Source organism: Amblyomma americanum, chromosome 7 (genome assembly GCF_052857255.1).
Source record: "Amblyomma americanum isolate KBUSLIRL-KWMA chromosome 7, ASM5285725v1, whole genome shotgun sequence".
NCBI classification, from domain to species: Eukaryota; Metazoa; Arthropoda; class Arachnida; order Ixodida; family Ixodidae; genus Amblyomma; species Amblyomma americanum.
The window spans coordinates 30,621,138-30,631,461 of NC_135503.1; the positions used below are offsets into that span (position 1 = coordinate 30,621,138).

The following is a 10,324-nucleotide window of genomic DNA, read 5'->3' on the forward strand; positions in this document are numbered from 1 at the left end:
TTCATCTCATGTGCGTTTTGTTGCATTGAGTTCAATAAGTTGATTTTTCTTTTCCTATTTACTCTCTTACTTAGGAACCAACTTACTATGACGCCAATGCTGACCTTATATTTGAAGACATGGAAGTGATGTCGGACTTTGAGCTGCACATGCTTTGCACCAAGTTCCCTGTAAGAGTCTCTTCTGCGAGTTCTTTTACTTGTCCGTTTTGTTTCGCTTTTAGAGACGGCGACCGTATTTCAGTGGTGTGGGAACCAATATGAACATAAGTCTCAGTGCCCCAGGATAGGAACAGTGGAAAGCTGCAAGAAATTTGATGTATAACTATTTTAAGACAAATGGTGCATAAATATATGTAGAAGACTTTTATTTGTGACTTACTAACATCAGATTCGGATCATTTTGTTTTCTGTTGGCTTCTTTCTTAAAGTTCGTGTGCAAAGACATAGTCTGTTTCCATCGGTATTCAAGTCAGTAACATAGCCGCAAAGTGGCCTACGGTAATTATCACACACCATATTATCATCCCTGCTTCGAGTGCAAAAACAGTAAAATGGATGTGAAATTAGTGCCACTGGAGCTGAGAAATTGGCTGGAGTGCATGGCGGCTCATCTAGCATAGTGTGTGAACTCTGGTTCATCCAGCTGAATGCAAGCTCTCTCGCAAGCCTTTTCTACTGACTGCTCGCTAATAACAACACGGTTCACATAGGAATCACAATCGTGCAAATGTTTTTCTTGTTCTGTTTTGTCTACGTTTTGCGTGGCTATACACCCAGGACAGGCAAGCCTAAACATTCCCCTTAACTTGAAACAAACTTTCATGGCATCCATAAGCTTACAATGTACTCTTCACTTACTTTTTTGCAACAAAAAAACAACGAATTAAAAGCTTGTACAAGCATTTAAGGGAGCGATGAAAAACTCAGTTTTTGTTTGCCCAAATAACTTGCTGAAGCTTGGCGTGCAGGTGTACTGTAGAATGCTGATTTCAAATATGCATTTAGATTTCAAATATCTCGCTTGGAAGGAAATATATGACAAAATAACATCTCAATTAGGCCATTTCTTATGGGCCTTCATGATAATTTGTCAGCTAAAAAAAGCTTTTTTTAAGAATACGTAGACATCTCCAAAGGTCCGCCGCACAACCTAAAGCTTTCCTTTATGCTTTAAATATGATAGATTACAAATTAGGTCAAGTGTGGGCCCCAGTGTTCTAATTACTGCCACATTGTATTGTTTTTTCTTTCCTACTTTGTTATTTATTTATGATCAAAAGAATAACTTCATAGGCATTTTGTTAGCTTTAGGATGTGTGGTGGGCCTTTGTAAATGTTTGCTTATTCTTAAAAGAGCTTTTTTTAACTGAGAAATTACCATAAAGGCCCGTATTTATTGTGTATGCAGATCTGTTTAGGCCGGACCACACCACCATCCACTTCCAGCCGATGATGATGGAGTCCGTAAATCTCTGTCATCATCACGAGTTTGACCAATTCAGTGGAAAGGAAACGCTATTCTGTTTTAAACTGCAAATTATATACCTTTGTTGCTGACTGAACATTAACAGAGGCACAAGTCAGACAGTGAAATTTTATCGAGAAAAAAAAAAGATGATGTTCTTAACACATCCTGTGGCCCAATCTTGGGAGTGTTTGTCGACTTAATTTCCTGTCCTTTTCAGGTACTGCATGAGTTTAAGCTTGATGATGAAAAAATTCTTGACTCGGGCAAGTTCAAAGCACTAGATTCTTTGCTGAAGGAACATCAAGAAAAGGTATGTCACATTTGATACACCAAATTTTTATACAATACAGCCTCACTGTTAAGTTTTTCATAGAGAAAGAAAACATGTCAACTGAACTGGGAAATGTAGTAGCGCAATGCAGTGCATAAAAAAAAATGTACGTGGTTTTCTTCCGCCTTTTTTCTTCTTTTTTTCTTTAAGCACAATGTGCGCAAGCAACATTTTAAGAAATTGAGAGCACAATGTTGGAAGTTTGTGAGTTTGTTAGGAATATGCCTCAAGTACCATTATGAGTATTATACGATATTTTATGGGAAAACTAATAACTGCAGGCGGAAACTGTGTTCTGCTGTGTAGGAAGAGAGGATGTATATCAGCTCTGTGGTTTCCACTGCATTATATAATGTACTAGAATATTGGGAAGTGTGCGTCTGTGGTGCAGACACAGGGGTGCAGCAAGGGGCACGAGGTGGTCACCAAAGCGATGAAAAGCGTAGAGGGCGCTGGCAGTAAGAGGAGCGCACCTGCAACACTCGCTGTGCGGAGAGACCATGCGCGGCATCTGCTTCTGAACCTCACTTCCTACATTGGTTTCCACCAAATCGCGTTGTTTTACAGCTGTGCCATGGTGCAGTGTTTACTAAAGAGGGCTACGGAGTTATGGCGTGTCAAGCAAGACGGGACGTGCTTGTAGCGCGATGCTATAGCTGTTGCAGCTCGTGAAAAGAAAAGAGGTCCTTGTTTCATGCCCCTGGGAACCGATGAACGTGAAGCTTGGCCGCGGTACATTAAAAAAAACATATTGACAATTTCGTTTGGTATCGTAATGCAGTTTACTGGTGATAAAGATTATCCTACAGGGTGACCGAAAAATACTGTAATGCGAAAAAACAACCACAACTTTTCAGCGCACAAATGAAATGGGGACACTTTGTTTTTATCTGAAAGCGCATCCAATTCCATACAACAGCTTGTATTTCAAGTTCAAAGTGTCCGCGTTATGCTTCGATACAGGCTCCTAGACGCTTCTCAGAATTCAAAATAGCCGCAATGCTTTCTGGAGTGATTTCGCTCCAGGCCTTCTTAAGAACATGGTTCAGCAATTCGTTGTATTTGTGCTTGAAAGAGCATGCTTTTTTCTCCTCTTTCCCCTGTCTTCCTTTTGTGTTGTTTCTAACTTTCCTCAAATCCTTGCAGGCAAAGATATGCTACATGCTACATTTTGCGGGAATGTTTCACAGTGCACAGTTACATGGATATTGTGCACACCTATGCTGCGCTTGCTTTATGTCATTAAGTCATCTTTGCTACCACTAACGATCTTTCGGCAGTAACAGGGAGAGGAGCATGAGTGATGATTGTCCTGTTTTTGTTGGCTTGATCTCATCTTTAGTGTCTGATGTTTCATTGCAGAATAATCGTGTCCTAGTCTTTAGCCAGTTCACCATGATGCTCGACATCCTGGAAGCCTACCTCAAAATCAGAGGCTACAAGTGGCTTAGGCTGGATGGGTCGACATCAGTGGCTGACAGGTAACTGCTACGTCACTTTTTGTTAGGTGCAGGTTTGTTCCACCTGTATTGGACAAGAACAAGAGCTATGTGCAGTGTTTGACTGCCTTTTCTTTTTTTTTCATTATTTGCATACTGAAAGTGCTTAAAAGAGGTGTTCGAGAAGTCTCAGGGGGCAAGTTTAGTGGCCCGTTAATGAAACTCGTTTTAATCTGTAATCACCAAGAGTGTCGTTTACTGGTAACGGCCAGCTTGTAGTAATGTCTTGTATACAGGACGTCTTGTATTTCTATGTCGCAGGCAGGACCTGATAGACAAGTACAGTGGGGACGACAGCATCCTTGTCTTCCTCCTGTCAACACGGGCCGGTGGCCTGGGTATTAACCTCACTTCTGCCAATGTTGTTGTCATCCACGACCTGGACTTCAACCCCTACAATGACAAGCAGGCAGAGGACCGCTGCCACCGGTTGGGGCAGAGCAAGTGAGCTGCACTCTCCCCTCCTCATTCGTGGCAAGCCTCGTGCTGTGAAGCTGTGCTACTCTGTACCTTACCTACTCGAACCATTCTGCACACCACTGTACCATCAGCACCGAGTGAAACGCACACACACACAAAAAAAGACAGAAGTACCATAGGCTGTTAAAGTGGAAATACAGGAAGTGCCCTTTAGCACTTCCCAAGAGTGATCTTTGTGCCTTTGAAGTGAAAGTCAATTGTAATATACTCGGAAACAAGTTTTTTGGCAATGAAGAGATAGCTGCATGGCCAGAGGGCCTGTATCTGCGTCTCACCGCCGATGGGTGATCCTCAAAGTGGCAGCCTGGCATGTTGCTTGCTGCGCGTGTCTTTCGCTTTGCTGCTGGTGTAGCTGGCGCTAGCTATGGAAGCTTCTTCTAACCAGACATGTTTAAAAAATTCATTATAGTTAAATAAACAGTTTTTTTTGCCATGACTTTCTAACATTGAAAAAGTGCGGTTGTGTTAGAAATAATATATGCTTTAAATATTGAGTATTACTGATATACTGTCTTAATATGAGAGAAGGCACGTTTTAGCTCTGTAGCTTTGGCTGCATTGCCAAGAAATGTTGTCCTGGTGTATAGTATTCAGTCTTATTTCAGTTGTTGTGTCCACTTTTCATTTGGCACTGATTTGGTGCATAGACAGTGCCAGTGCAAAGGCGGCATAAAATGTGCCACACACGGACTTGCATTGAAGCCAGTGGTAGCTGTGGATAATTAGTCTTCAGGCCGAGTTTCGGGCTCAGGTGTTTTTACGAGGCTAACCAAACGGCACGTTGATGCCACCTACTTGGTCCATAGCTAACAATGTAAGGTTCATGATGCACACAAACACATACAAAAATGATGTACCTGTGCACACTCTTCTTTTATGTTGGGGCAAGCATCTCTCACCGGGCACTTAAAGAAAGGGGGGGGACTCTTCACACGCATGCTCTTTCTAATGATCGCGTAAACCAGGGTTTATCGATGTTTACAGCATTGAGGAGGCCGGAAGAGGTGCTGGGGAACCACACCTGGTACCTTCGCTTCTGTCCCTACCTGCTAACATGCAGGCAAAAAAGAGCATGCCAATGCACAGTGCTAAAAAAAATCCCCAAATTCAAATTATGGCTGGCTGTAGAGTGGAACCACCTGCTATAAGCAATTACAGTACGATTAAGTCTCAAAGGAAAGGTCGAGGTTGAAGCATGCATGGATTTAGGTGCTCAGAGAGCCCGAAAGCACTACAAGGAACCCAAGGGTTCAAAATAACCCATTTACAGAACCATTTAATGATAAAATTGCTGTTGCCAAATGGATGCAGACCTGGCTCTAGAATTGAAGCAGTGTTGGTTTGAAATAAGTAATCTGTTCACTGAAAAATGCGTGTTGGAGGACATCCACCCGCAGCAACGAGGCTCACAGCAAAACTTCGTGACGAATAGCTTCTGATTCCTCAAGCCATGCTTGTTTGCTTCCAAATTGAATTTATAGCAGAAGTGTCAAAAGCACACATGCTGACTCTGTCCTGTTACCGCAACAAAGACAACAGATTTTTGCAGACAGCTTAAATTTTTCGCTTGCAATGCTACTGTTATGTTGTAGGAAAAATTTTTGATGCAGATTGTAAATGGGAAGGAAAGAAGAAAACCGAAATACTTAGAATGGCCACAGGTTGTGCAGAATAGTGAAAAAACAACTTAACGCATACTTGCTAATATTCAGTAATTAGCTTCAATGACTTACAGTCACTGCTAGTTGATGGTACTAGGCACGTTAAGTGTAAATTTTGTAGCAATAGCTACGCTACGCCAGCACTTCGAGCCTTCACCATGGCACCCCTTGAGCTCCGTGACGGCGCCGTGGCTGGTCACGTGGTTGGTGACGTGGTGCGGAGTAGCTGTTGCTGCCGATGGCGCGGCGCGGCAGCGAAAACCGAGCTGCAACAGCTGTGCGCATGTGTTGTGTCAAGTGGGGGGACGTCCCCGTCCAGGGACGAAGAATCCACGTCCAGGGACGAAGAATCCACGTCCAGGGACAAAGATGAAGAAGGAACGCCCAGCGAAACGGAGCGGCGAAAAACTGACTTTGCAATTCGACTGAGCGAGTTCCACTCTGCCAGATGTAGCTATCGTGCCACTCCAGGTTTAACCAGAGCTAAACCACAACCATTTTTTTACCCGACTTGGTGCCCGATTGCACCTGTTAGGCCACAGGTGTCGTGTGAACGTTTTTCTCATTCTTTTTTTTTTTGCCTTTTCATTTCTGGATGCATTGTTCTCTGTAAGCATAGAGTTCACCAGCCAGCTCTTTGAGCTAATGCACTGTAGGTATTTAGAGGAAACCCCCAGACTGGAATAAATTTCAGTAGTGGAGTGGTTATTCATTCCCTTCCACCAGAGCACAGCCGTATGACAAAGGGAAGCTACACACCTTCTCGGAAGCTTCGCAGTTGAAAAATTTTCCCTGGTCCAAGGCTAACCTAACAAGGCCAAATTTATCAACTATTAACTATGGAAGCTGGGATTAACCTTAATGCAGCCTTCCAGAGATTGTTTAATTGTTCACTTTCCTAAAACCCGACTGTTGAAGCTTTGTTTATTATTAAAATTTCTGTTTCAGCCAGTTGGTTCATACTTGAACCATAAGAGGGGCGCGGAAAACTGAAGGAAGACTGAAGACAGGATGGGCGCTGTTCTGTCTTCTGTGTTACTGTTGTGTTCCTTGTAGGTTTTGTGCTGACCCCTGATTTGCTTATTAGGACTGGATTGCCATTTTAACCAACATTATTATTATTTTTTTTTTTCAGAGAGGTTTATATCATAAGACTGATTAGCAAGGACACCATTGATGAAGGAATTTTGGCCATTGCAAAAGACAAGCTTAAACTGGAGAGAGACATTACAGAAGACGGATGTAAGTTCCGTTATGGTGTTTTATGTCGCTCTCGGTCTTTCTAGTGTACTCCAACAGCTCAGAACAAGGTAGAAACTGTGCAGTCCTCATTACCAGGAATTCGGTACAAACCGTTCTAGTTTCTTTGATTGCCACCACGTGGCGCATAGCTTCGAACTTTCAAAAATAGCACGTTCACATCATCCATGACGCAAGAAAGAAAGAGGATGACTGAGTGGCTGCAGTACAGAACATGATAGACTGCTAGGCTTAGCGGCACTGGGTGGGCGCTGTCCCCGAAGTCCTGGTAATATTGCAGCATGGTTGCTGTTGTATGCTGGGCTGTGGGAATGGGGCAGCATAAGAGGCAGCACAGGCAAAGGAAGTGGTGCACCATCGATTAAAGTAAAAGTTGTGATTATTATAATGATTAATCATTTCTTCCTTACATCGGCAAACCGACAGTTTGGATTCCAGATTGCTAATAAGCATTTTATTTACCACAACTAGCACTTGAACTTATACTTGACCCCATTAAAAGGAAGGTCATTAAATGCTCTAATAAAGCTAGAAACAATAACCCAAAATATAAATTTTTGTGGCCTGATTTGGCAGAAAAACAGTAAAAAAAAAATTAAGGATATAGCACTTGTGTCCTGGGAATGTATTCGAGAAGAAAATAATCTGCGTATAAGAGCTGTTCTCACACAAAACAATTTCAGCTGTTGTTGTGTCTATGTGCTTGTGCAAACCAGTTTCTCAGTTTTATGAACCAGAGAGAAGACAATGCTCTTGGCAGGACAGAAAGGATTTTTGTTTTTCTACATGGTTCTTACAACGGGTAACAAAGCACCTTCTTGATTCAGTAGGCTGCACATCCACTGCTGGAAACATGATCAGTTATCACTGTTTATTCAACGTCTGCCTCATACAGAATTCTCTTGAACAGAGATGAATTTCTATTCTATGATATATTACTTGAACTATTTGATAGAAATTATAACTCTTGATCTTACCTGCTGTGTCTTCTTTCTTATATTTATTGTCTTTTATGTGAAAATCAATTGTGATTTTCATGGTGAATTTAGTTGGTGTGCCCTTGTGTATTCTGCCCTAGTAAATACAGTAGAGGTGCATCTTCCTCACAGCTGTTGGGCTAGTTCTGTTCTGAAATTAAATAGTCAGCTGTACAGAAACCGTGTGAGCCTGATACTTAGAACAGAGACAATGTGGCATAGTTTCTGTACAATGAACTACCAACTAGCTCCTGTTATTACTTTGTTAAAGCAAGAGTTCATTAGAAGTTCAGGTGTCATAAGGTTCTGTTGCCACAGCTTACTGCCAAGAGCTAATCTCTGCCAACTTCTTGGAAAGGATATGACTTTGCTTGCTTCACTGACTGGATCATGGGCAAGTGCTTTAGAAACCTTGAAAATGATTACAGGCTGTTTTGACGTGGCCACCAGTCACTTTCATGGGCTCAATAATGCTGCTTTTAGGACTGCACATGATTGCCCACAAAGCACACAAGGGTGGTAAAGCTAGTGGAAGTCTAAAATTAAATTTCAAACATAAGTCGACATTTTGGATTGATTCCACACACTATTGCTGCTGGATTTGATAGCAATTGGCCAGTGTCGTCTTCTGGTTCACTAAAACCTTGGCTGCAGAAATTAGGCATGGACATGCTAGTGCCACGGGCATCATGCGTTATGGGCACCACGACTACTGAACTTGCAGTTTGTTTACTGCTGTAGTGATTAAATAAAAAACGTCAAGTTTTAAACTTGGGCAGAAATCCTGGCCTGTAATTAACTTGTTCAAAGTGACATTCTGTGTTTCAGTAATGCACAGTACCTCCACTGTACAAATGTAATGAAACTGCTTGAATTCAAAAGTAAATTAATGCATGGAGAGCTGTTGATGTTTTTTGCCTAATTTTACCCATCATCGCTAGGTTAATTGAAATCTAATAACTGAACGTCAAAATAATTGCGGGTAGTACATTTTGTCTTTTTTTTTATGCAACACTGCGTGATCACTATGCCTGATTTTTCCACTATGTGCATACTTAACAGCAAAGTCACGGCGCACATTCATTGCAGAAACAAAACGAACATTTCCTGAGAGTATGTTTGTTGGTCTCACAATAACGCTGTGTGTGTCTGAAGAGCTCCTCAGTATGATAAAATCATTGATCACTGGGGATTGATTTAATTATGATAGATATGAGCTGAAAGTTTTGATTATCATAATTATATTCACTTCTTTCTCAGACTGTTTGCCGCGAGAAAAGATGGATGTGACAATGAAAGTGAATCTGTTCGAGCCCTTCACCACTTGGGTTTGAATGCCTTCACACTTTTGTTCTCCAAATTTTTTTGTTAGAAATTCGAACTGTGCGATTGGCATACAGTAGACATAGGCATTGCTGTTTACAAAGTGCGTTGAAGCATAACATTTTCATTTGTTGATTATTTCGCAATGGTATGCTAACCTTGTTGGTTTTCTCATTCCTCTCCCCCCCCCCTTTTTTTTGTTCCTCATGCAGCCAAGGACGATGTGGATGTGGCCAGTGTTGCCCAAATTCTGAAAGCTGCCTTGGGAAGCTAGATCATTTCTTGTTTATTGTTCAGAAATGACTTGCTTCAGAAGATAATTGAAGCTTTTTCTTATGTGTTCGCATTGACAAAAGTTATTGAGCTGCAAAGCTGCAGATCTGTTTCTCAAACTGTACAATATTGTGATATATTCTTTTTTAGTAAAGATTTATGAATTTCGCATGGTTGACTTGAATTTCTCAGCTGTTGCACTGCAGTGCTGTGAATTACAATCGAAACGCCAATGAAAGCTCTTGCTCTATTGCCGCTTTTCTTCCACAGCGTTTTCAACGCATGCAGTGCACATGTCTCTGTCACCACCGCCACGCCACGTACCTCAAAGTGCGACTGAGGTGTCCACTGATCCAGGGAGCCAGTTATGCTCATTTTCATTCCTTTCGCGACTCCTTCAGAGGCTTCATGTCCATTGTCGGATTTTGCTGGGTAGGAGGCTAATAGCACTTTCGCACTAAAAAGAAATGGCCAGTCGGCGTCCGATAACGGCGCGGAGCTGGGTTTGGACAACCGGTGAATGTGCGCGCACTTATCTTTTAGCCTCACGAAAGGGGCCCTCCGATAGTCGTCACGCCTGCCGTCAAGCGCATTCAAGAGGTTGATGCACCATTTACTATGCAATAGACTATATTTTGGCTATATCACACCAAGATACATGTGCTTTCAGCTTGCTGGCAAAGCAAACTCTCCAGTGCATGTAACCCACCGAAGTAGCCAAAATTTGTTGGGCCACAGTGCCAAGGGTGACCGCGTTCTCAAAATTCTAAAAACTGATATGAATATTACTTAGGCTTGCCATGGTGGCTCAGTAGGTAAAGGCGCTCGTGTGAGCCGGAGTGCCTGGGTTCACCACGCAGGCGAGACTTAAAGATCCCCAGGTGGTCGAAATTATTCCAGAGACCTCCACTATGGCACCTCTTCCTTTTCTTCTTTCACTCCCTCCTTTATCCTTTCTCTTACTGTGCTGTTCCAGTGTCCACCAAGATATGCCAGACAGCTACTGCATCATTTCCTTTCCTCAAAAACCAAATTTCATTTTTGCTTATG

General features: G+C 42.2%; 1 protein-coding gene across 2 annotated transcripts in view; it reads left to right on the forward strand.

Annotated features, from left to right (window-relative positions):
• Nucleotides 1-9,445, forward strand: part of Etl1 (SWI/SNF-related, matrix-associated actin-dependent regulator of chromatin, subfamily a, containing DEAD/H box 1) — a 32,396-nt gene extending 22,951 nt beyond the window's left edge. For both annotated transcript variants that reach the window (XM_077631640.1, XM_077631639.1), the window contains exons 14-19: nt 75-170; nt 1,688-1,780; nt 3,164-3,282; nt 3,562-3,744; nt 6,577-6,683; nt 9,214-9,445. In XM_077631640.1, the coding sequence (XP_077487766.1) occupies nt 75-170; nt 1,688-1,780; nt 3,164-3,282; nt 3,562-3,744; nt 6,577-6,683; nt 9,214-9,275 (660 nt within the window). In that variant the 3' untranslated portion in view covers nt 9,276-9,445. The remainder of the gene's footprint in view (nt 1-74; nt 171-1,687; nt 1,781-3,163; nt 3,283-3,561; nt 3,745-6,576; nt 6,684-9,213) is intronic.
• The last annotated feature ends 879 nt before the right edge of the window (nt 9,446-10,324 follow it).